The 26,196-nt window shown below is 48.8% G+C and overlaps 2 protein-coding genes and 1 non-coding gene across 5 annotated transcripts in view; 2 read left to right on the top strand and 1 right to left on the bottom strand.

The window, feature by feature from the left end:
- Positions 1 to 9,018, top strand: part of ACTN4 (actinin alpha 4) — a 107,962-nt gene extending 98,944 nt beyond the window's left edge. For both annotated transcript variants that reach the window (XM_035117974.3, XM_035117973.3), the window contains exons 17-21: positions 162 to 341; positions 1,127 to 1,273; positions 2,570 to 2,650; positions 5,169 to 5,327; positions 6,371 to 9,018. In XM_035117974.3, the coding sequence (XP_034973865.1) occupies positions 162 to 341; positions 1,127 to 1,273; positions 2,570 to 2,650; positions 5,169 to 5,327; positions 6,371 to 6,529 (726 nt within the window). In that variant the 3' untranslated portion in view covers positions 6,530 to 9,018. The remainder of the gene's footprint in view (positions 1 to 161; positions 342 to 1,126; positions 1,274 to 2,569; positions 2,651 to 5,168; positions 5,328 to 6,370) is intronic.
- Positions 9,019 to 11,785: 2,767 nt separating this feature from the next.
- On the bottom strand, positions 11,786 to 22,599 carry LOC118086402 (galectin-7). 2 transcript variants are annotated; one of them, XM_035117976.3, is made up of 4 exons: positions 22,353 to 22,599; positions 14,383 to 14,471; positions 13,385 to 13,598; positions 11,786 to 12,091 (listed from the first exon to the last, which is right to left on the bottom strand). In XM_035117976.3, the coding sequence occupies exons 1-4, from the start codon at positions 22,467 to 22,469 to the stop codon at positions 11,912 to 11,914; spliced, it is 600 nt and encodes a 199-aa protein (XP_034973867.2). In that variant the 5' UTR covers positions 22,470 to 22,599; the 3' UTR covers positions 11,786 to 11,911. The 2 variants fall into 2 exon arrangements, with proteins under 2 accessions (XP_034973867.2, XP_088528860.1); XM_088672734.1 differs by lacking the exon at positions 22,353 to 22,599 and adding an exon at positions 21,904 to 22,015.
- TRNAK-UUU (transfer RNA lysine (anticodon UUU)) lies at positions 20,417 to 20,492 on the top strand. Its single transcript has one exon. It is a non-coding gene; the product is annotated as a tRNA-Lys (tRNA).
- Positions 22,600 to 26,196: the final 3,597 nt, after the last annotated feature.

Genomic DNA, 26,196 nt, shown 5'->3' with positions numbered 1-26,196 from the left:
GGACTTAGAGTATAATACTAGCCATGCCTCCTGCTTGAATTGGGGGCAGTGCCTTCCAGGTCTAAAAGCCAGGCGGTCAAGCTTGTTCTGGGCGGGATCTCTGTCTACCCGGCCTGTTTGCCCTGACATGGCTTCACCTTCTTCTCTCCCCCCTCCGCCAGGAGATCGGCCGCATCTCCATCGAGATGAACGGGACCCTAGAAGACCAGCTGGACCACCTGAAGCTGTATGAGCAGAGCATCGTGGATTACAAGCCCAACATTGACCTCTTGGAGCAGCAGCACCAGCTTATCCAAGAGGCGCTCATCTTCGACAACAAGCACACCAACTTCACCATGGAGGTGAGGGCAGCGTGGGCATGCTCTCAGCCAGCTAGCCATACAACCGGCCGCTCTGGTGGTTGTTTTTTCTGGCAGTTTGCATACTGGGGAAACGGGAGTCGTGGAGCAGGCCTGCAAAACTGATACAGTGGTACTTCGGTTCTCGGAACGTCTCTGTTGACGAACGTTTCGGAACCCAAGCGCAACGGAAATCTGGGAGCAAATGCTTCCGTTTTCAAAACGCGCCTCGGAAGTCGAACAACTTCCACTGCATGTTTTTCAATTTTCTCAATTGAATCTGCAGACAGCTTTTTGCGCTTCGGTTTTTTTACGTTTCGGAACTCGAACGGTCTTCCAGAATGGATTTACGTTCGAGAACCCGAGGTACCACTGTAACTGCTTTTTTCAAAGAAGTATTATTCAAAGAATAAACGGCGCAAACAGCAACGATAAATTATTTCAGTCAGCGCCATTTGGAAACGTATAGGAAGGCAGCCGTACAAGCGTCTCAAGCCCAGGGAGAGTTTCCAGGGCTGGCTGCTGGTTTTAGGGTTTCAGGCATGCACCAGCCAGGCTCATCTTCCTAGGCCCTTTTGCTGAGTGGGGAAGGCTTTGATTCAAGGGGTTCTGCCTAGTTCTTTACAAAGCAACCTTTGTTGGGCTGGGGGAACCCTCTGCTCTCTACCAGATCTCAGCCACTGATAGGTCCCAGGTGCAGATTCAGCTTTCAATAAGGCAGTGCACCAAAGCGGGTGAGTTATTCAGCCTTGCCTCTTCCTCCCTTGCCCCGAACTCTTCGTTCCCAGCATATCCGTGTCGGGTGGGAGCAACTCCTCACCACCACAGCCCGGACCAGCAACGAAGTGGAGAACCAAATCTTGACCCGGGACGCCAAGGGGATCAGCCAGGAGCAGATGCAGGAGTTCCGGGCCTCCTTCAACCACTTCGATAAGGTAACCTGAGTTTGGCGCAGGGCTGGAGCCTCGTGGTGGAGCAGCCGGAAAGTCATTTTTGGATGCAGAAGAGTCTGCCCTCTGTGTGTGTGTGTGTGTGTGTGTGTGTGTGTGTGTGTGTGTGTGTGTGACTCTACTGCATCTGATCACCACTAATAAAAAGAATGAAAGAGAGGAAACTCCTCCCCACAAGAAAGGGTTCGTGCCCTCAGATTGAAAAATGACAAGGAGGCTGGCACCAGTTGGGGGGTCCTCTGAGCTCAGCATTGTAGCGCTGCCACGAGCGCTTTTGTTTACCTTAATTTCCAGGCTATGCTCATTCCCCATGATTTATATTTTTATTCCGCCCCTTCTTTCAAAGGGCTCGGGGTAGTTGCAGTCCCCTCCCTGCATTTTATCCCCTCTCTCCAACCCTGTGAGGTAGGCCCGGCTTAGACAGTAGCTTCCAGCTCTTGGGGTGACCCTGCTTTCTCACCCTTGGCAGAATTTTATTTTTAAAAGGGTTGAACAGTTTGGGGCTCAAGCTTCCAGCCGCTTTTCTGCTGCCCAAATCAGGCCTGTTCATTTTTTGTCCAGAGGAAACTGGGCAGGCCTGTTGTTGGCACCTGTCTGTCCTGAGAGAGAATGGAGTGTGCCTCCAGGGATGAAGTCAAACCACTGCGTTAGCAGCACTGAAGTGGCACAAGCCTGGGCGGTGTGTCTCGAGGTCCTGGGCTCCTGGACCACAAGGACACACACACACACACGGCTTCGCTGATGTGGCCCCAAGGAAAGCAGAGCAAGACGTTTGGCACCAGCTTGGCTGCAGGAGTTGCCAGAAGGACTCCGCTCCGGATTTGTGCAGGGTTTACTCCCGAGCCTTTTCTTCTCCCAAAGATGTCCTGCAAAGCAGCGGAGGTTTAAGATAAAGTTTTCCTTCTCCTAGATGGGCTCCCTTCCCAGGTTGACAAGCCCCATAGAAGCCAGTACTCTTTTTCACGGCTTGTTAACCAAACGTCTGATCAGAACAGGTGGTGGTGTGAAAGTCCTGTCTCTTTTGAGCGTCCCAACCAGGTCCTTGAAGCAGGCAGTCCAAAGGGCTCCTCTTCTTCTTCCCCCTCCTCCTCTGCCCACTTCCTGGGCCTGTGGGCTGGAGCTGCCCCCCGAGAGCACCCACGAGAGAGTTGGAACTAACGCCGTGTCTTTTCCCCTCCCCCCTCCCTTGTCGTGTGCACGTGGGCTCTCCCGCCCTTCTCCCCCCCCCTCAAATGTGCATGCCGCACCCTCCGCCCCTCCCTGCGCGTGGCCTGGCGGCAGGACCACGGCGGCTCCCTGGGACCCGAAGAGTTCAAAGCCTGCCTCATCAGCTTGGGATACGATGTGGAGAATGACAGACAGGTACCCGACGCCCGTTAAACCGCGCAGCCGCTCGGCGATGTTGCAATTAACCTGATCTCCTTTCTCTCTTCCTTCACCACGTTTGTTTCTCCCCACCGCCACCACCACCAAACACCCACTTTTCTTCTTCTTCTTCCTCCCCACCACCTTGTTGTCGTCGTGTTTCATGTATCCGATTTGTGCGCCTGTGTCTTCCCCCACTTCCCCTGTCGTCTGTTTACGTGGCATCTCGATGGCTTCTCTTGACTGATGTTCTCTCTCTTTCTGTGTCTCTTTTCCTCCATGGGGCTCTGTGGCCCTCTCCTCCCTTTCCATCTTTGCATGCCTTCTCCATTTGCGTTCTCTGCCTCCTCCCTCTCCCTCCCTTCGCCTGTCGGCCTCTGGGAATAGAAGCGCACGGGCAGCATGGACACAGACGACTACCGAGCCCTGCTTATCTCCACGGGATACAGCCTGGTACGCTCTGCTCTCTGCTTCCCCCCCCCACTTCTCTTCCTTGCTCTGTCCTCAATGCCGACGGCAGCAGCTGGCAACAGCCAAAATGCTGCATCTGTCCGTTGCGTGGCCGACCCTCGCCTTGCGCATTGTCCTTCCGCCTTGGGTACCCAGGCCTTGCTGAACTCCAGCTCCCATTATCCCCTGCCAACTTAGCAGGGGATTGTGGGAGTTGTGGTCCAGGCTGAAGAACACGGGCGTAGGGTGTGAGTCGGACGTGATGTCAAGTCGGGTCCAGGGTCGGGGCTGTGCTTACGGCCAAGTGGTTTGCAAGAAAAGGCGGGTGAGGGTGGGGAATTCAGGGCTACTGGTGGGTGGGCATTTGCTAGGGCTGCTGGGAGTCACAGGTGGGGAGAGGGTGCTGTTGCTTGTGGGCTTCCCATTGGGGGTGTTTGTTTGGCCGCTATGGGACAGGTTGCTAGATTAGATGAATCCCTTGCCTGATCTTGCAGGCTCTTCCTACTGTGAATCGGCAGGGTGGGGGAGTTCCCTTGGGTTGAGTGGGGGTGGCTGTGGAGGGACAACTTTGTATAAAATAAACATGGGGGGGGCAGAAATCAGGCAGGCACCACCCCTACTAAGTTTCAGACGCCTGGTTAAGATGGTTTTATTCCAGGAGGCCTTTGTCCCTCAGAAATGCTGTTCCGATGTTTTATTCTCCAACATTTTAAATTTTGCCCACATCTGTGCCGTACATTTGAAGCATGTGGCTTCCACCAAAGGATGCTGAGAATTGTAGTAAGCCATGCTCCCAAGTACCCTTAACAAACTACAGTGTCGGTATATGGTACATTTTTATTCTCCAATGGTCACTTTGAGACCCATATAAAGTGGAAATCGGGGTATAGATTTCTAATAAGTAGTGTAGAGGAAGCTGCTTTTATGCCAGGTTTGACTTGTTTACCCATCTAGCTGCCTTCTCCAACGCGGTGCCCTCCTTCATCGCTGACCCTCTGGAGGGCGCTAGCTTGGGGGTTGACTGATTGAGCCCAGCATTGCCTGCAGAGGCTGCCAGTCGTTCTCCCAATCTCTAAGGCAGAGAGACGCTCTTCCCCATTTCCTGCTATCTGGTCTTTTTTCTTTTTAACTGGAGATGGGAGAGACTGGAGACATTCTGCATGCCGAGCGAGTGATCTGTTGCCTTGCTATGGCTCATCCCTAGTATAACACTGCAGTCACAGTGTATCTGAAGAAGTGTGCATGCACACAAAAGCTCATACCAAGAACAAACTTAGTTGCTCTCTAAACCACTGAGCCTAGGGCTTGCCGATCAGGAAGTCGGCGGTTCGAATCCCCGCAACGGGGTGCGCTCCCGTTGCTCGGTTCCAGCTCCTGCCCACCTAGCAGTTTGAAAGCACATCAAAGTGCAAGTAGGTACCGCTCCTGCGGGAAGGTAAACAGCGTTTCCGTGCGCTGCTCTGGTTTGCCAGAAGCGGCTTTGTCATGCTGGCCACATGACCCGGAAGCTGTCTGCAGACAAACACCGGCTCCCTCAGCCTATACAGCGAGATGAGCGTTGCAACCCCAGATTGGTAGCTTTGAGAACATTGTCCAACCATCTCATCCTCTGTTGTCCCCTTCTCCTTGTGCCCTCCATCTTTCCCAACATCAGGATCTTTTCCAGGGAGTCTTGTCTTCTCATGAGGTGGCCAAAGTCTTGGAGCCTCAGCTTCAGGATCTGTCCTGAATATATATATATATATATATTTCTGCTGCAATCACAGGAGATTCAAACAGAAATTGAGCCTAGGAAGGAGCAGGTGGGAGCAAGGAAGGTTTGGGCCAAGTTCAACCGGGTGTAGTTCCGAACCCTGCAGAATTCCCACCAGTCCAAATTCGGACAGCCACTTTGACACAGGGTGGAATTGGGGGGGGGGCTCCTTTAAAGCCAAGCCTTGGGGCCGCAACTGAGTTTTCCAGCAAAAGTGTCAGAGCCGTCAAAACGGACTCAGCTGTTTTGCTGCCTTTTTGCCAGGAGAATCAAATGACCTTCTGTCTCTCACCCCCACCCCTGCCTCGCCAGGGAGATGCAGAATTCAACCGGATCATGAGTGTCGTGGACCCCAACAACAGCGGAGTGGTGACTTTCCAAGCCTTCATCGATTTCATGTCCCGGGAGACCACAGACACAGATACAGCCGACCAGGTCATTGCCTCCTTCAAGGTCCTGGCTGGGGACAAGGTGAGTTCAACAAGGGGAAAGCCTTTAAAGAAACGGGGGGGGGGGGGACATTTCTAGCATTTGTGGCTGAAAAGACATTGCTGAAAGTGCTTGAATCTCAGAAGCCAGAGGAAGAACTGAGTGAGTTTTCTAGCAATTTGGGGCTGGGGGCTTCAAAAACTCCTTAGCCCCCTTCCCCCTGATTATCAAATGCCAAGTAAGGGAGAACATGCAGATTTGTGCAAGCTTTCACCTGATTTCAGGACAGAATAGGGCTTCTCTTGGTGCGGAATTTAGAAAACCTTTTGTGAGTTCTGAGAGTGTACAGTAGTCTTCCAAGACATTTTTTGCCTTGAGATGAGTTTGGGGGCAGATCTGCTCGTACGTTTCAAGCACATTCAACACCGCATTTGAAGCACATGACCTTCCCCCACACCCACCCAAGAATCTGGGAACTCACAGCTAAAATAAGGAGTCAGAAAGACAAAATATCTGTGGAAGAACGGAAACCCTTTTGAGTTTATATAAGAACACGATATAGCGAAATAAAATTTCAAACAGGTCTTGCCTTATGAGCAATGGAAAGAAAATAGAAAAGATTGCAATATAGGATTTAGGTAAATGGATAAGGTTAATAGGTTGGACAGGCAGCAGGGAGAAGAGGGAATTGGACCATCACAGATTAAGGATGGGAAGTTGCCAAGATAAATAAATAGGTTTTGATGTAAATTGTATGTTATATGATCTTAATGTAAAGCAATGCAAAATAATAAACTTTTTTTAAAAAAAGAATCCTGGGAGCTGTAGCTTCCCCCTCACACAGCTACAACTTCCGGCGCCCTTAAACTACAGTTCCCAGGATTCTGGGTCGGGGGAGCCAGGTGCTTTAAAACTGCACTGAATGTGCTGCAAATCTATGGAGTTTGCTGCGAAATTGGCTTGGGACCCCCCCAAAACCCCTTTGTGTTACCCCAATGTTCCTGATCCGCCACCTAGTGGGCGCAACCTCACGGAGGCCTCTCCTCTTCTCTCCCCCACCCCACCCCACCCCACCCCTGACCCAGAACTACATCACGGCAGAGGAGCTGCGGCGAGAGCTTCCCCCAGACCAGGCCGAGTACTGCATCGCCCGCATGGCACCTTACCAGGGCCCCGACGCCATCCCTGGCGCCCTCGACTACAAGTCCTTCTCCACGGCGCTTTACGGCGAGAGCGACCTGTGAGGGTAGAGCTGGAGGCAGCGGCGGCAACAGCAAGCGCTGGCGCTTTTTGGGGAGGGGGGGGTGACGCTCTGATTTCCCCCCATTCACACACACACACACACACACACACACACACACAGAGCAATGGGAACCTTGTCTTTCCTTCTCTCTCTCTCTCTCTTTCTCTCTTTCTCTCCGAGGACAGAAAGCTGCCTCCACGCTGGGCGACCCTGGGAGCTGACCTGTGCCACCCTCTCCCCTCCCCCCATCCCCCCATCCCCATTGCGCACTCAACGGACACTATGCAACAGTTCCAAGTCTTTCCTTTCCCCCAAAACTCTGAGCAGCGGAGGAGCTCAGTGTGGCTCCTTGCTTCCCTGGGGAGGGAGGAAAAGCTCAGCCCTGAGGCCTTTCCAGGAAAGGGGAAAGAGTCCAAAAAGCATCCACCGCAGTTCAGATGGCTATTTTTGTTAGATAGAGATGCCATTCCAGTTTCCCTCCCTCTACTGATCTTAATTGGGCCTGGGGTGGGCTGGAGAGTTCTACTGTTGACTGGCATAATTGGGGCCCTCCCTCCTCCCTCCATCTCTTCCCGGGCACTGTCTTTTAATTTATGTGTCTGGCGTGCCCCCAAGCCGCCCTTGGTCCACGGCGCATTGAAACCCAGCGCCTTCGGCTGCCAAGACGCGCTTCCTTGCTTTCCTCTCTCTCTCTGACACAGAACCTAGATACCTCATTCCGGACCTTTCCACTCGCTGTGCTAGGCAGTTTTTGTTCCTAGCCTGTGCCTCTCGCCCCCCAACCCCAGTTTCGCACCTCCGACTGGCTCTTCCCTCCCCCCCCCCGTTAGGGGTGAGAGGAGGAGGATGGGGGGACCCTCTTCAGGAGTCTAGGACCAAACTCGTGGTTTCTGCCCAGGCTGTTAGCTTTGACTGGGAAGGAGGGCTGGGTCTGTACAGCCATTCCTAGGCAGCTCCTTTAAGCGGTGCCCTCTTTCACGGCCACCCAAGCTCTCAAAGAAATTGGTCACCTTCCCATTCAGGGCTAGGTTTGTTGGAGGGCTTTTCCCCTTCCGCAAACTGAGCACGCGAGTGTTAAAGAGGCAGTGCCTCTCTCCTCAAATCCGTTGCAGCGTCTTCCCCGACGCTCGCAGGAGAAGCAAAACCTTTGTGGAACGGATCCCCACCCCCACCCCCAGCCCTTTCTCCTCTTTTCTCCCACGCTAGTCCCATCTCCAGTTTTATAAATCCACCCGTCCTTCTCTCCCCCATGCTATCAGGTCGTGGCACCCCCCCCCCCCCGCCAGCCGCTTTTGTAACAGAGTTTGGAAATAACACAATCTCAGCAATACCGACGCCCATCTTTGAGGCCGAAATGCAAAAACGGTTTGTTTGCTCGCGCGAAGTGCGCCCAGAGGCGACCCAAGGAGGGGCTTTGACTTTCTCCGGGAGGGGAGAGAGGTGCTAGGAGCCGAGCATCAGTCTTAAAAGCAGTTTCCCCCTTCTTGACACCCCTTGTTTTCACACCTGAGGGTGGTTTTTGGGGTGAGAAAAGTGAAAATGTGGGTAGATGACACCAAAGCTGGGGGGGGCGGGGGGAATTGCAAATAACTACAGGTCCTTTTGGAGGGAACTTTTGAGGGGTGTCTGAGAAGGGGGGGGCCAAGACCATTCTTCCCAGCACTCTCTAGCCTGGGGGTGATCCTTGCAAGGTAGCGAAACAGACTCCGCTGCAGGGAAAACAGCTCTCTGGGCCCCTCGCAAACTCTTTGGCTGCTCCCTCTCCTCCCCCCACAGGGCAGGAGCAACTCACTCACTCAGTCTTCCTCTCTCACTCTCTCTCTCGCCTCGCTCTAAACAACCCATATTAAAAATAAAAAAATCCATTGCTTCACGCTTATATATATATATATATATATTATATATATATCTATTTTTTTGTAATTTCTTCATCATGGTGCAGGGTTTTCTGAGGACCAAATCTAAAACGAAAGAGAACCATGCAGAGATCTTTTTTTAAAAAAAGAAAGAGAGAAATTAAAAACACAGCAAACTGTTGCAATTTAATAACGTCCAGATTTATTATTATTAAATATATATATACATCTAGCATCGTATATTGCAGAAGGGTGTGTTTGGGTTTGTTTGTTTGTTTGTTTGTTTGTCTTTGTCTTTTTCCTTCATCATGTAATTAAAAGTTATGGCTGACCGTAGCACTGGGGGTGGGGGTGGGGAACCAGTAACATTCCTACACCTTTTTATTTTTTGGTCACCCATCTTTTTCATTTTGGTTCTCTTCTTCCTTTCTTTTTGTCGTCGGAGAAGGTCTAGCTTATTTTATTGTGTTTGCTCCTGAATGCTTGCCCTCTGGCAGGGGGCGGGCAGTTCAGCCAATAGGGAGTAGCTGGCTTCTGTCTGCCTCTGTTCTACAAACTTCCAAGCTTTCCGGGGAAAACCAGCCCTCCTCCCACTTGGGAACAAGACAATAAAATGTAATATTTTTAAGGATGATTTCTCTCTTGTCGTTCTTTCCCACTGCTTCCCTCCTTTACTCATTCGCCTCCCGGCCCAAGCGTTAGCATTTGTATGCCGTCCTCTCACAAAAGATCGGGGTAGAGTCACGCAAATCCTTTAAAAGCAATGCAGGAGAGCCGTTAAAATGGCCAGCTGCGCTGGGAAAATTTCCAGCATAGCCTTGAAAACATCTTCGGGAAAAACGGGTTGCAAGGGTGAATGGCAGATCCATGCTGGAAGTGTTCGCTGGATTCAGAATATAACGCTTCCTTGGGGGAGATTTTCCTTTTTTCCTTTTTTTAAGATTACCTCGCAGGCCACAAGTTGATCGTCCCAACACTAGAAACCCAGTTGGCTTTGTGTAACAGCACAGTGGCATTCTGTTTCACCAAAGCAGAATGAAATCCATTATTTGGAGAAACAATGAATGAGGGAATGCTCCATTCGCATATGTGGTAGTGGCTAGGATGAGTCCTTTTCTTACCAGTACCGTATTCGCCCGAATATAAGCCGCACCCGCAAATAAGCCACCCCTTTAAAATTCGGGGGGGGGAGAAAAAAACAATACCCGAATAGAAGCCACTCCCTTAAAATTGGGTTATAAGTGGAAAATCCACTGCAGTTGGTAGAATTGTAACTCCGAGCCAATTTAAGCCTTTGATCTTGCAAGCCCGCAAAATTTACCGTACAATCGCTAAAATCGCAAATCACTATTCAATTGCTACAATTCCACAGGCACTCACACGTAAATGGCAAATGAACAGTCTTAAGCTCACAAATCGGCAATAACACTCGTTCTTTTTGTTCCGTTTTACTGTATATGTTTCAGCAGCAATACTGTAAACTCCCATTTTTGTAAGGTCACGAATTTAAGCTGCACTTTAACTTTTTACGGTCAGAATCTGGAGGGGGGGGAGTGTGGCTCATATTCAGGCCCATCCCGGTATATCCTTTCCCCTCCCTAGTTCATATATAGCAGACACTTTAGACCACAGCTGCCATCATCCATTGTCCCTGCTTGCTGGGGCCCATAGAAAATGTGGTCAAAAACATCTGGGAGGCAGCAAATTTGGGAAGGCTGGTTTGCGGACTGGGTTGGGAATTGTTTCCGAAAACTCTTCTCATCAGTCCGCATGTGTGGGAAGGGGAGGAAATGATCACTTTACACTGTGTCTGCCACATAATCCAGTTTTAGCCTCAAATTAAGGCATTTGGAGGTCAGTGACTGGAAAAGAAATTCCATGGCTAGTATAAACTCTTGTCAAGGAGGCAGTTGTTGCCCTCTGTGTATGTCACAAACCATTTCCCCCTCTGCTGATAAGCATTGGATCTGTTAAGTTTTCTCTCCAGCCCAACACATTCTCTGAAACACTAAAAAGGCAAGTATTAGATGCTTGTGTGTGTGTGTGTTTGTGTGTACACACGCACGCTTTGCAGCTTAGAATAATGATAAATCTTGCTGTTTATTAATGTTGTTTTCCTACAAGAAAGTTGCAACCATTGTGTGGTTCATCTCTGGCCGGAAGCCGTTTCTAACCCCTTCCTGGCAGAGAGAGAGAGAAGAGGTACTATGAGGATTTTGTGAAGTTTCAATGTAATCTTAACATTTCGGGGGTTTTTCAAATGTGCATCTTGCAGGTTTCTGTTACTGAACCAATGCAGGAGAGCAATGGGAATCTGGGTTGTGGAGAATTGCCGACCCACGTATTGGTGAAGAAGTCAGAGGGGATTAGGACTTGACCTAAAATGGTTACCTTTTTTTGGGCAGCGGGATTTGAGGCAAGAAATAAATCCAAACACTAACCATTCCTGCAATGTGGAAATCCAAGATGTAACAGAGAATTGGCTGTACAACGGATGTGCAGAAAGAGCATCTTTGACAGACCACAAAGACAAAAGAGTTTTGTGGCAGCTTTTGTGATCTAGAAATGCTGTGGCCTCTTTGTTTGGCTGCTATTCCTTCCTGGTTCTCAGGATCTGGCACCTCCCAGGCATCCCACCTTATCTCCCTCACGGTAAGGACATCTCTGGGCATTAGCAAGACATTGATATCATGGCACAAGATCTCGTGGGTTCTATTTCCTGTAATCAACAAAGCATCACACAAACTCCATTCTGTTCTCGGTATCAGAGAAGAGACAAGTTTGCCTCCCTCTTGCACAATACAACTTGGGGACGTGCAACGGAACTGAATGTTGGAAGATTTGGGACAGACAAAAGAGAGTTGTAGTTACAGGTAGGTAGGCATGTTGGTCTGGCGTAGTCGAAACAAAATAAAAAAAAATTCCTTCCAGCGGCACCTTAGAGACCAACTAAGTTTGTCATTGGTATGAGCTTTCATGTGCATGCACACATTTCTTCAGATACACAGATAGAAAGTTAAAGGGTGGACTTTTGCTCCCTCAGGAGGCAGCGATGGCCACCAGAGCAGATTACTTTAAACGAGGATGAGAAATTAATGGAGGACAACAGCTATGGTTCTCACTTGCAGGCTTACAATAGTATAAAGGCCAGTAGCGTAGGAAGATGGGGGCAGTGAGGGCGTGCCCCCCCGGGCTGCGCAGTCCCAGGGGTGCCATCGTGGCTGCCCCCCCCCCCCGTGCTGGGTGCCCCGCCCCTAAAACATGCGCCGCATGCCTGCTCTCCACTCCCGGTTGGCCACACTGAGAACACAATGGTGGACTAGATAGGCCTTTGGCTCCTCTTTCGTTCTCCCTTTCCTCCGCTCCTTGCTCAAGTAATTTCATATTTTTTTGCACCTGCAGAAAAAGCAAACTGCAAAACACAACAGACGCCCTGCTAGGTTTGCATAATTTATTCTTGCCCTGGGATATCTTCCTGCTCGCATCAAGGTGTGCCCCTTTATTTTTGGAGAGGGCTCAGTGCCCTCCTAACGTGCATAGTGGCCCATGCCCAATGCTGGCAGGATGTGGCCCCTTGGTGCTCTGTTGCCCTCCCAGCTGACGGCCACATTCTGGAGCTTGACATCCCCGTTGATCTCCAGGAAGCGGATGCTCTTCGGTGGGAGGCGGTGGCGGAATTCGCAAAGGGAAATGTCTTTCTCCAGGATCTGGCAAAGAAATGGAAAAGGACACGTCAAGAAGGGTTGGAAGATAAACCTCCCAACTCCGACGGACATGAGAATCCTGTATGGTTTAATGTGTGGTAGCTCTCCTGTTTTGATATTTGGGAACCTCAGTACTCTGCTAGCTACACAGGCTTCTGTTAAAGGCTTAGGAGCTTGTTCGCTCTGGTTTACAACAACCTGAGCAGAGCCAGAGATTCCCCACCCATGTCTTCTAAACATGCCTTTGATTGACAAACCCACTAATTTTTCTCACCACCTTTAAAAGGCATTCATTCCACGAGTTTCTCACACTTGGCTTGGAGAAATAGTGGCTTTTTTCGCCTGCCCTAAATCTACAGGCTACTCAAGCAGACCTTAGGGGAGTTGCGGTAACCATCTATTACAGGGGTCAGCAAACATTTTCAGTAGGGGGCCGGTCCACTGTCCCTCAGACCTTGTGGGGGGCCGGACTATATTCTAAAAAAATATATGAACGAATTCCTATGCCCCACAAATAACCCAGAGATGCATTTTAAATAAAAGGACACATTCTACTCATGTAAAAACATGCTGATTCCCAGACCGTCCACGGGCCGGATTTAGGTGATTGGGCGGCATCCGGGCCCCAGTCCTTAGTTTGGGAACCCCTGGTCTAGTAACTGAAAGAGGAAGAGTACCATGTTCTCTCTGCTATGTCCACATTGATTGATTGATTAGGTTTAGCGCTTTTTGTTTAGTGGGACATCTTGATCAGTTAAAAGTGGAAGGATTGAGTTTCAAGTCAGTCAGCAAGCAAAGCAATCCGTTCACAGAGAGCGATGAGGAGAGCAGACTAAGAGCAGCCACTAGACTAGGGAGTAAAATGCGGGGACACAGGACATTCTTTTTGACATTTGGTGTAAAGAAAGCTGCTCACGTCAGGCTTGTGGGAGGCTTTGGAGACAATACATCCTGCCCCCTTGCCAAGTGCATCTGGCTGGGAATATCGGCGGTCCTCTTACAGCAATAACGATATTGAATCATAGAATTTCCGGTCCTTTAGCTCTGCTTACTTGGAAACAAGTGCCAATGAGTTCAATAGGACTCCTGGGCAGATGTAGGATCTCGCTGTTCTCTTCCTATACCTGCCCCCAGTGTCTTATACTATACCTATTTTTGGGCTCCCATCCGCCATCTGCCCTCCTAATCCCCATGCAGCCACCATCGCCCCTCACCCAGCCCCCGTGTTTTCGGGGATGGGGTGTGTGTGTCCTGATTCGCCTTCCCTGCTGACGACCCCTCCGTTGCTATCCTGACCTTGTAGCCCATCCGGGTGACGATGATTTGAATCCTGAACTTCTGGCCTTGCCGGAAAGGGGCCATCACTGTCAGGCCCTCCCCCCACTGCTGGTCTGCAAAGCTGTTGAGGGTCACCCGGCCAGGGGACGACGGGGGTCCCTCAAAGCTGACGGTGAGCCTCAGGGGCTTGTTTCCCTCCTCGACTTGTCTGGAAGCAAAGTCCACATAGAACCTGAGAAAAGAGATGAGAGAGATCAGGTTCCCTGGCTCGTGTATATTTCCTCCCCAGGATTTATTAAACATAAATTGGGACAAAGAAACGTCTCTCCTTGCCGTCTTCTCGGAGAGAGGGAGTCAAAACAAAAGCAATGCAGCGGAAGTTCCGCTTACACCAGCAAACTGCTGGAATGTAAACAGGCATGTGGCACATAAGAATCCCATGCCTGCAACTAAAGGTGGAATGGAATCTTCCGACACAGAGATCCCTTATCGCTTCACCTAACTTGCACAGTTAAATCACTAAAAAGCTGGGATCGGGTGGCTCAGATTTCCCCTGGTGTCAGTTATGGGAGGTTTGGCAGCCGTGCCTCAGTGCAGAAGGAAAGGCACTCTGCATATGCATATGCCTAGGCCCAGTCTCTCTCTCTAATACAGTGGCGCCTCGCAAGACGAATTTAATTCGTTTTGTGAAAAAATCATCTTGCGAATCGCGGTTTCCCATAGGAATGCATTGAATATATTTTTTTTGCCCATAGGAACGCATTAATATCAATGCATTCCTATGGGAAACCGCGATTCAAAAGACGGATTTTTTGCAAAACGAATTCGTCTTGCGAGTCACCATCAGATCGCAAGACGTGTTCGTCTTGCGAAAAATTCGTCTTGCAGGGCATTCGTCTTGTGAGGTACCACTGTATTCCACAAGTCCTAGCACCGAGTCCTTGCCTCCTCTGCCTGTACCACGAATTCTGGATGCCAAATCCATTCTTAGGAAAATAATATCAGTATTGAGTTACCTTTTGCCCTGTGGTGGAATGATACCTTCTAGCAGCACCCATGACTCTGGTTCCAGGCCTTTTGGGATAGCCCGGAAAAATGGTATATTCTGCAAGGGAGGAAAGAAGAAGATGAGGCACAGTCTTGTATCCCTGAATATGCCTCTAGTCCTCTTCATGGTGGGGCAGGAAGCAGAGTCTCTCACGCCCCACAACAGGTTGCCATCCAGTCTGTGAGATGGTTGGCTTGGTTTCTCCTTTTAATAAGTTTTTATTAAAGCTTTTTCCGAACACAATTAGATAAAAGAAACTAAATAAAAACAAACAAACAGAGAAAAGAAAACACAGAGTCCTCTCTTGAAGGTAGCGCTTAACCCTTGTCTCACACAAAAAGTGGTGCGTCCTCCAAGTCTTTTTTTTAAATATTATTTTCAAATTTTATAGTGACTATATAAATAAAAATGTAAACTGGGCATGTGGGTGTGTTTCCACTTTTCACTAAAACCGCTTGACCGATTGAGGTGAAATTTTGACACAGCATCACATGTGAATGTCCAAAGGCTATAGGGAAGTTTGCCAAAACAGATATCACACCTCTGCCAGGTAAAACCCCCCAAACCCCGTTTCAGAACTCACAAATCATATGAAAGTGCATGCTGGCTGCACAGGAGAGGTTGCAAACCAGCGCCCTCTAGCGACGGCTACACTGGTACTGCACCTAGGAAAGCTTCCCTCTCCACAGGATGTCAGCTTGGCTTTGCAGACTAGGCTGCTTTCCAGACTAGGCGGAGTGGAGGTGGGAGCTTGCCTGGGTGGGGGATGGGGGGAGGAGGGGCGGGGTAGGGTGGGCCCAATCACAGGGATGAGCCGGGGTGGAGGGAGGAGGGGGAGGGATAGGTAATGGGTCAGAACAGGGTGGGGGGAGTCACAGGGATGTGCCTGTGTAAACATAACACTCGTAAAACTCTGAAGGTGAGGGGAGTCTGAAGGGGGACTCTGAGGCTCCATTTAACAGACTGAGCCACAGCAACGCGTGGCAAGGCCAGCTAGTAATTTATAAATTCAATACTTTTCCAAGGATACAGTATAGACTACCCCCTGCCTTGGATTCCAATTTTCTCCCCCCTAATTTCTTGCATCTTATTTTATTTCTCCAAACTTTGTTTTCCCTCTTATTTATCCTATTTTCCAATTATATACAGTGGTGCCTCTGGTTAAGAACTTAATACGTTCCGGAGGTCCGTTCTTAACCTGAAAGTGTTCTTAACCTAAAGCACCACTTTAGCTAATGGGGCCTCCTGCTGCCACCGCGCCTGCCAGTGCACGGTTTCTGTTCTCATCCTGAAGCAAAGTTCTTAACCTGAGGTACTATTTCTGGGTTAGCGGTGTTTGTAACCTGAAGCGTTTGTAACCCGAGGTACCACTGTAACTGAGAGCTTTCAACTTGTTTTCAAATTGTCTCTTATCTTTCTACAACCGCACAACAACCCAGCCGGGCAGGGAAAAGGGAGAGAAAGAGTCTGGGCCAGGGTCACCCACAAATTGCGACTCTGTCAGAATCTGAACCCGGGCCTCCTCAGTCTGATCAAAATGCCGCTTTGAATATTCCGTCTTCATTTAGAAAAATAGAGTCTTTTCTTCTTCTTCTTCTTCTTCTTCTTCTTCTTCTTCTTCTTCTTCTTCTTCTTCTTCTTCATCATCATCATCATCTTCCCTCTTCCTCTTCTTCCTCTTCGTAGGCCAATGTCCCATCTAGTCCAGCATCCTAATCTCACAGCGGCCACCCAGTTCCTTCTTTGCTACTTAAGCCCGTTTCCTCAGATAACCGACTTCCTTCTTTCTTAAAACTGCTTGTCAGCCTGTGAGCTTCCTGCCCCTTGTTCACCCTCTTCTGTCAGGCAGATATAATCAATATTTCCCGAGGCTTTAATCCGTAGCTCAACTGAAAAAGTTGGAGGTTTGGTACCTGGGAAAGTGAGTCACAGGATGGGAAGCCCATTTTCACGCAATGCAGAATTGACACATAAACTGTCGCTTTCGCCCCCTTGAAATTGCATGATGCTACATGACAGTTTGCGGTTGCAGAAAGGTGTGGCGTACAAAGGATACTAGCACGGTACAGATGAGTTTTATTTTGCTCTTAAAAACTCCTGTGAATTATGAGACACCTAAGCTGGTTTCAGTTCCTCCTTCCTACAGTGGGGAAATTGAGGAACTGTCCCAATGATCAGAGGAAGAAAGGAGACAACTTGAGAAAGCACTTGCTTCAGTGTTGGAAAATTACCGTATATTCCGGTGTATAAGATGACTGGGTGTATAAGACGACCCCCAACTTTTCCAGTTAAAATGTAGAGTTTGGGTTATACTCACCGTATAAGAAATACGACCTGGCTTATAAGACGACCCCTGACTTTTGAGAAGATTTTCCAACAGTGAGCAACTTCTATGTAAGATATACAGTAGAACAAAATATATAAAGAGGTACCGGTACATACCAAATAATTATCAATGAAATATACATATTAGAAAGATCATACTAGTGGATCAGTGCTCACTGGATAATGTAGCTGCAGTTGCTCAGTTTTGGTGTCATTCATTGTTTGCAGTTCCACTTCTAGCTGATGAAGACTTTATTCCGAAACAGTTGAACTATTTGGATGCACTGTCCTTTTGAGACTTCAGAGAGACGTCTTCCTTTGAAACTTGTGTGAGATGTCTTCCTTTGAGAGATGGTTTGGCGTTCCTCGCTATTCATTGGTTGTTTGAACCTTTGTTTGACTCTGATACATATAACAACAACTTGCAGTTACTTGTATATTTTGTGAGATGTGTTGTATGATATATATACAGTGATACCTCTACTTACAAATTTAATGCGTTCCGAACGCACATTTGTAAGTCGAAAAAAATTGTAAGTCGAATCCAATAAGAATGCATTGGGAGAAAAAATTCGTAAGTAGAAGCAACCCTATCTAAAAATTCGTAAGTAGAAAAAATCCGCATCCAAGATGGCGGATGGAGCTCCGTTTGTAAGTAGAAACATTAGTAAGTAGAGGTACCACTGTATGTATATGTATATATGTATATATATAATTTTGAAGTGGCTTATTCATATATTTTGAATGACATCATACCAATTATATACAGTGGTACCTTGACTTACGAATGCCCCGACTTACGAAGTCAGCTAACCCGGAAGTATTTTTGCCGTGCGTGCGGTCTGCATATGCGCAGAAGTGGCTTATGAAGGATTTGACTTCCGAAGAGCGCCGCAGAACGGATCGTCTTTGTAAGTTGAGGTACCACTGTATTTACTAACAATTATTAGCCAGCGTGTTGCGTTGACAACTTTTTCTACGGCAGCCTTCCCCAACTCATTAACCTCAGAAGAGCACCTGCTGGATCCAACCAGCATCTTGTTCTCCCAGTGGCCAATCAGATGCCTGTGGGAAACCCGCAAGCAGGATCTGAGCATAAGAGCCCCTCTCCCCTCTCGTGGTTTCCAGCAACTGGGATTCAGAAACACTGCTGCCTCCAAGCTGTGGAGGGCAGATCATAGCCGTCATGGCTAATAGCCTTTGATAGTCCTCTCTTCCGTGAATTTGTTCAATTCTCTTTTAAAGCCATCAGAGTTGGTAGCCATCGCTCCCTCCTGTGGGAGGGAGTTCAAAAGATTAACCGAGCACCGTGTGAAAGAGCTTAATCGCCGAGATAATTAAGGGTTTGGAAACTCAGCCTTACGAGGAGCGCTTGAAGGAGCCATCCTCAAATATCTCAAGGGCTGTCACGTGGAAGAGGGAACAGGCTTGTTTTCTCCAGCTCCGGAGGGTAGGACTCGAACCCATGGCTTCAAGTTACAAGAAAGGAGGTTCCGGTTAAACAGCAGCAGGAACTTTCTGACAGCAAGAGGTGTTCGGCAGGGGAACAGATTCCTATGAGAGGTGGTGAGCTCTCCTTCCTTGGAGGTTTTTAAGCAGGTGTCAGGTGGCCATCTGTCATGGATGCTTTAGCTGAGATTCCTGCCTTGCAGGGGGTTGGACTAGATGACCCCCAGAGTCCCTTCCAACTCTTAAGATTCTCCCATTCTTTTCTCTGTCCCTGACATTCAGCTTCCTGGGATGCCCACAAATTCCAGTGTTAGGAGAGAGGGAGAAAAACGTTTCTCGGTCCACTTTCTCAATGCCAGGCATTATTTTATAAACTCCTATCGTGTTGCCTGTTGCTTGCCTTTTCCCTAAGAAGTCCCCAAAACTTTCATGGAATTGTAGAGTTGGAAGGGACCCCTGAGGGTCATCTAGTCCAACCCCCTGCGAGGCAGCTATCTTTTTGCCCAATGCAGATCTTGAAACCCCAACCCTGAGATTAAGAGTCTCATGCTTTACCAACTGAGCTCTCCTTCAGAGCGGAGTCAGGCTACCTGCTTGATCATTTCGGTTTCCCTTTTCTGGACCTTGAAGTTTTACTCAAAGTAGACCCATTTAAATTAATGGACCTAAGCTAGCCATGTCCACAAATTCCAATATGTCTCCTTCATGCAGGATTCACCCTGCATGTAACTCCTTGTTGTTTTTTAGCCACACATGTCTAACAGGGAGACCTGTAATTCATATATAAAATTTTAAAAGCAGCATGTTGTTTATGGCAAAGTTTTTTTAAAAATAAAAAATAGATTTTGTTAAAATGGGGGGGGGATACACAGGATAGTATCAAATGGCCAATATCTTGATCAAAGATTTCGAATCGCATGGCGAGCAAGCGAAGATTCGGCACTTCAGGTTCTGTACTGCTCTGAATGCAAACAGGGCTCTGGAACGGATCCCGTTCGCATCCAGAGGTACCACTGTATACATGTTATGTACTGAGCTTGGATCCTAGAACAATACGCAGGTAGGATCCTAGAAGGCAGCAACCTAATTGGTCTGTAGGAGCCGCCCAATCAGGCTCCAGGAGGGGAGTTGAATCAGCCAATCACACGGGACCCATTGTGTAAATAATGTACAGTATATATATAGCCAAAGGTTTTGAGGGAAAACACTCACTCACTGTTTACCATGAGCTGAAATAAAGCGCATGAAATCAACACTCAACTCCGAGTAGATTTCAATACAGAAAATTGTTCCAAACACCCACTCCAAGATAGCACCCAACGATTCCTTTTTCTTCAATCCTCAAACCCAGATATCATAAGTTCATTTTCTTTTTCACGCAATAAGTGTACATGGCAATGGATTTCAAGGCCACATGTGCCCTGCTGACAACGGAACTCCGGGAAATGTAGTTCTGGGAGGCAAGTGGGGATTGGCTCTGCATCCTCTCTCAAAATGCAGACTTCCTTGATGAGGGTGCATGGACAAACTGGTTCCCAAACTAGTTTATTGTTGCAGTGCAGGTGTAAAACAAGTGCTCAGCATAAGGGCGCAGGCAGGGTGGGGAAGTTGGAAAAGGTGGCAGCCTCAGCTGACATAAGGAGGGAAAACCCAGGCTGACAAAATGACATTTAAATGCAGTGGGTGAGCCAAACACGCTGCCTTTAAGCATCCACTCTGCCCAAGGATCTATGGTAGGGATAGCTCAGTCGGTAGAGCTTGAGACTCTTAAATCTCATGATCATGGGTTCAAGACCCATGTTGGGCAAAAGATTCCTGCATTGCAGGGGGTTGGACCAGCAGGTTCCCTTCCAACTCTGCGATTCAAGAAGAAGCCTGCTGGATCAGGCCAATGGCCCATCTGGTCCAGCATCCTGTTCTCACAGGGGCTGACCAGATGCCTCAATTTCTCTTCCCTCCTCCGGTTTGCAGAAACTGGTATTCGAAAACATTGCTGCCTCTGACCATGGTAGCAGAGGATAGCCATCTTAGCTAGTAGACATCAATTTGTCTAACAATTAATTTGTCTAACAATTAATTTGTCTAACAATCAATACCTGTGGCCATTACTACCTCCTGTGGCAGTGAGTTCCAAAGTTTAACTATGTTCTATAAAAGGAAGCCGCTTCTGTAACTGGCCAGACCCCTGGTCCACCTAGCTGAAAAACTAATAACAAAAACAAACAAAAACTTGTGGAATAGCTCAGCCGGTAGAGCATGAGACTTTTAATCTCAGGGTTGTGGGTTCGAGCCCCACCTTGGGTGAAAAAAAATTGCTGCACAGGGTTGGGCTAGATGACCCTTGGGGGCCCTTCCAACTCTGTGATTCTATGTTTCCAATGGAGCTGAACGTTGGAAGATTCGTTCCAGGCAAAAGAAAGCATTTCTGCACATGGCGCATAGCTGAAGTGCAGAAAGTACGTCTACGGGACTTTGTGATGGCCACCGACTTGAATGGCTTTCAAAGATGTTGCACAAATTGGGGGAGGAAAAGGCTCCGCCAGCAGCTACTAGCCCTGAATGTTCTGCCCTTGCTGTGGGAGCCAGTACAACTCTGGAGTGCAGTTGCTGGGTATCAGGAACAGGGAGAATTGCACTTGAACTCAGCTCCTGTTTGCTGGCATCTGGCTGGTTTTTTAAAAAAAAGGTAAAGGTGTGAGCTTCCATTGTGGTGTGCTCTGTAACTGGTCAAGGGAAGTGATCCGATACAGTAGAGCACGCTTGATCGCTATAAAAGGGGCAAGGGGAGAACGAGGGTGACATTGACTCCCCCGAGAAAAAGCCAGAGAAGAGGTCTCTGGCCGAAAAAGTACTGAGCAGCACCAGAAGAGAGACACTGTGCCCCAGCACAAAAAAAAGGTAAAGGTAAAGGTTAAGTCCAGTCAAAGGTGACTATGGGGTTGTGGCGCTCATCTCCCTTTCAGGCCAAGGGAGCCCATGTTTGTCCACAGACAGCTTTCCGGGTTATGTAGCCAGCAGGACTAAACCGCTTCTGGTGCAACAGAACACCATGACAGAAACCAGAGTGCACAGAAATGCCATTTACCTTCCTGCCGCAGAGGTACCTATTTATATACTTGCACTATTGTGCTTTCGAACTGCTATGTTGGCTCACCCCATCGAACAAGTGCTCACCCCATCGTGGGGATTCGACTCGCCGACCTTGCGATCGGCAAGCCGAAGAGGCTTGGTGGTTTGGACCCCAGCACTACCCGCGTGCAGTGTGGGAACAGAAGGCTGGACTGGATGGGCCTTATGTTTTGGTCTGTTTTAAAAGAAAATAAGATAGGGAGACAGGCAGACAGGCAGGCGTAACACTGTCAAAACATTGCACTTGATCGAAGGTGGCTTCCAGGTCTGGAAAGGTTAAAGACCACACACCCAAGGGTGCCAACTTGAATTTTAAAAAATGGGTGTGTATGTGTCCCAAATAAGCCCCGCCCCAGATAATCAATCACACACCATTTAAATGGCAATGCCCATTAACTTTGGCAGGCGGCACCCTCAATTATTTTATTAGGGAGGCCAAAGTGAGCTCAGTCCCTAGGAGTTGGCTCCTGTGACAACAGCTGCTGGATGCACAGCAGCAAGCCCCCCCCCCCCCCAGTTTACAGAATTGTGCAGAAGAGGGGATTTGGGCAAATGCACCTTCTCAGGTGAGCATCTTCCACAATACCTGTTCAGTGGTACGAGGGCCCCGTCCTTTGCAGCTGATTATCCTACGGTTCTTCATGGCACCCCAACCTGTTTCTCCTCCTGGTGAACAGTTTTCATGGCATCACTGAGTTGCAAGGGACCCCCTGGGGCCACCGAGCCCCAACCCCCTGCAAACCAGGAGTCACAGAAGAAGGATCCCTGATGGGTTGGCCATCGAACCTCTGCTGAAACACCTCTGACGGAGGAGAGCCCACTACTTTGCTGGCGTGGATAAGGATGCCTCTCCTTGCTGGTTTTTGTTCCAGGGCCATATAGCAAAATGTGCCGGGTTCAATCGCCAGCAGCACCCGCAGGTAGGAAACGGGAGGGAATCCCCGCCCGAAGGTGCAGACAACGAGGAACCTCCTCGACATTCTCGCCGCCACCACAAACCAGAAAAAGGAAACGCTCTTTGTTGCTTTTACTCACAAAATTATCAGGCACTATTGCCATCCCTGCCGCCTCTTTGCTGGAGACAAAACGTGCGCAGGCAAAAAGGACCAGCTTCCAATCAGCAGCAACTCTTCTTAACAGTGGCAACCTCATCTCCTTCGGGGCAGATTTTGAAGAGGCGCCTCCTCCCACAGCTGATGATTTTGTGCTTAGTCACACTTCCCCAAGAGGGCGAAGTCACAGCTTGATCTATGAGCTGGTGCCCGAGAGGGAGACAGGCACCATCGCTTTCAGCCTGGCCCTGGGGGCTCTCAGCAACATCCTGACACCACCGTGGGTTAGAGCTCCGGCTGGTCCTTTGTGAGGAGGGGAAGGAGCCGTCTCTGAAGCTTGCAAAGGAGAAAAGCTGGGTTCTAGAAGCAGAAAGTAGTATGGAGGGGGCTTTGGGGGGTCTCTCTGTGGTGCTGGAGGAGACTGTTGAGAGTCCCATGGAAGATCAGACCTATCCATTCTGAAGGAAACCAGCCCTGAGTGCTCACTGGAAGGACAGGTCCTGAAGCTGAGGCTCCAAGACTTTGGCCACCTCATGAGAAGTGAAGACTCCCTGGAAAAGACCCTGATGTTGGGAAAGATGGAGAAGGGGACGACAGAGGACGAAATGGTTGGACAGTGTTCTCAAAGCTATTGAGTAACCAAACTGCAGGAGGCAGTGGAAGACAGGAGTGCCTGGCGTGCTCTGGTCCATGGGGTCACAAAGAGTCGGACACGACTAAACGACTAAACAACAACTGTGCTATAAGAATTTTAAGATCTTATATATATAAAGTAAATGTTCAGAAATGTTCAGAAACCTCAACTGCCTGCAGCCAGATTGCTGACCTAGGCTGGTTAGAGAGAGCAGGCTCCCTTTGCTGGAAGAGCTTCACCAACTACCGGTACCAGTCTGTTTCCAGGCACAATTCAAAGCCCTTGTTACAAAGCCCTACACAGCATAGGTCCAAGCTCTCTGAAAGACCATATTCCCTCCTACGAACTTGCCTGGACTGATATGGGCCAGGCTTGGCCTGGAGGGAGAATGTTTGGAGCTACAGTCCCCATCACGCCTGCTGCCTGGTGCTGATGGGAGTTATAGTCCAGAACATCTGGAGGGCACCAGGTTGGCAAAGTTTGCACTAAGCAAGGAACCCTGTTTTGGTTTGCCCCTTTCAAAGGGATATGTTTTAATGGGGCAGGATTTGTTCTTGGAAAACGTCAGCTTCTACTGCATCAAGACGTCAGGCTGATTCACCTGTGGCTTCCTAGATGTTTCTCTTTACGCCCTTTTCTGACAGGGCTCCAACACCTCACCACTTCTCTGCAATTCATCAAAGATGACAGGCAGAGAGGTTCAGAGAGGACACCAGCAGGTTCTTCCTTTCCCACTCTCTGGTGCATTTCACCAGAAACTTGAACCGGTTTGAGGCAGCCTTCCATTTTTCCTGTTTGGAATTGTTTGCATTTGAACCTCCCAATAACAGCTCTGGCGAGAGCGGCTTAACAGCAGAACAGACTCCTTTGGAAGGTGGCGGCGGCCTCTCCTCCCCTTGAAGGATTTTTAAACAGAGTTTGGGTGGCCATTCTTTAGCTGGGATTCCCTCCTTTCGCGGGGTGTGTGTGTGTGTGCCCTTGATGACCCTCAGGGTCCCTTCCAATTCTGGGATTCAACCATTCTACTTATCTTTTGCTCCCCACAGAGAATTGCATTTCTTTACTTTTATATCATGCTCCAAGGAGCTCCACATGGTTGCCCCCCAGCACTCTCCACTTTATCCTCACAACAACCCTGTGGAGTAGGCCGAGAGACAGCGATTGTATGTGTAAATGGCAGTTTGTCTTTGTGCACTTATGTATTTTCTCTGTGTGCTTTTGTACTCTTTTTATGCACTATTAATAAAAAAGTTGAAATTTGAGAGAGAGAGAGAGAGAGAGAGAGAGAGAGAGAGAGAGCATTGGCCCATGATCACCCAGCAAGCTTCATGGCCAGAGCGGGGAATTTGAACCCTGGTCTCCCAGGGATGCTCACTGCATGTGCCTGAGCTTGTTTGGAATCAGCTTCTGTGACGAAAGTCCTCTACTTTCTGTCTTTATTGTACAACCTACTTCTCATATTGTGCAAGGCTTTAATGAGGATGTCCTGAGGTAAAGTTCACCTCACACTATCCCAGTTATTCTCCTTATAAACCCCCTCACAACGCTTGGGGTTTAAAGATTAAATGAAAGCACTCTTCCAGCCCAAAACGTAGCCCGGTATCTTTTTAAGCTCTGAGGTGGATATGAGACTATTCCTAGTGTACACACCAGTAAGGGGTTCTCCTCTCTTGAGCTTTCCCCACTGCAAAGCTTTCCTCCCTCCCGAGGAAACTCTGTGTCACCCTTGAACCAGTCTCCCTCTTCCTCCTCCTCTCGGTGCACTCAAGGGACAACAACCTCTCCTTCCTGCTTTAGATAAGGGGTTTTGTCCTTTTAATGAGTCTCCCCACCAGATGAGCCATAGATACCTCTGCTGGAAAGATCACACAGACGATGGTATGGATGGAACTTTAATTTAACATTTAATGGCTTATGAACTTAACGGTTGCATTCAAGATTCATGTGTACAAGCATGTGGTTTCAATGGAACTGTTCTTGTTAAACATATAACTTCAAACCTCACCAATTCCTCACCTAACACTACTCTATAAACCTATTCCACCCTCAGCCACGCTCACACTCTCCTGCTTCATCTCCCCAACACTCAACTGTCACTAACTGCCGTTTTTTCTCCTCATAGAATGTTCGTAACCCCACAAGCATGTGATGTAACTCAGGGTAGGAGATGCATTAACCCTTATACATCCAGGCTGTGACCAAATATATCATCCTAGGGTTATTTCGTTACAGCTTCCCACCCCACCCCACCCCACCCCAAATCCATGTTACCTGTTTGCCTGTCCTCACCTGTAGCTTCACGGCTATACTCTACAAGCCTCCAGGGGCCCCTAATGCTCACCTAGTGCATTTCCTCAAAGGAAAACAACACAACAACCCTCTCCAGTGACTTCTAGGAGGTTTGCCGGACTCCAGAGGTTGAAATCCGGAGTTGCAGAGGGTCAGTAAAGGTACAGGTGAAGGGACTCCTGACCATTAGGTCCAGTTGCGGACGACTCTGGGGTTGCGGCACTCATCTCACATTATTGGCTGAGGGAGCCAGCGTACAGCTTCCGGGTCATGTGGCCAGCATGACAAAGCCGCTCCTGGCGAACCAAAGCAGCGCACGGAAACGCCGTTTACCTTCCCGCCAGAGCGGTACCTATTTATCTACTTGCACTTTGACGTGCTTTCGAACTGCTAGGTTGGCAGGAGCTGGGACTGAGCAATGGGAGCTCACCCCGTCGCAGGGATTTGAACTTCTGATCGGCAAGCCCTAGGCTCTGTGGTTTAGACCAGTGTTTCCCAACCAGTGTGCCTCCAGATGTTTTGGGACTACAACTCTCATCATTCCTGACCACTGGTCTTGCTAGCTAGGGATGATGGGAGTTGTAGTCCCAAAACATCTGGAGGCACACTGGTTGGGAAACACTGGTTTAGACCACAGCGCCACCCACGTCCCTGCAGAGGGTCAATACTGGGGCTAAAAGGGGTTGCCACACTTGCATGGCTGGAGAGGAAAGCAAATGTGGCAGGAAGATTCAAGGACACAGAAACATTTAAACATTTCAGTGTGACACATCTCTCTCTGAGATTGCATAATGCTTAAGGTAGGTATGTAAGAGGCTTGTTTGTCATTGTATTTTGGAAATGTTCCCTGTTGTTACATAACAGCATCATTTTATACTTTCTGGATGTCCCATTATAATATTAT

Source organism: Zootoca vivipara, chromosome 6 (genome assembly GCF_965207765.1).
Source record: "Zootoca vivipara chromosome 6, rZooViv2.hap1.1, whole genome shotgun sequence".
NCBI lineage: Eukaryota > Metazoa > Chordata > Lepidosauria > Squamata > Lacertidae > Zootoca > Zootoca vivipara.
This window is presented reverse-complemented; position numbering and strand designations above follow the sequence as displayed.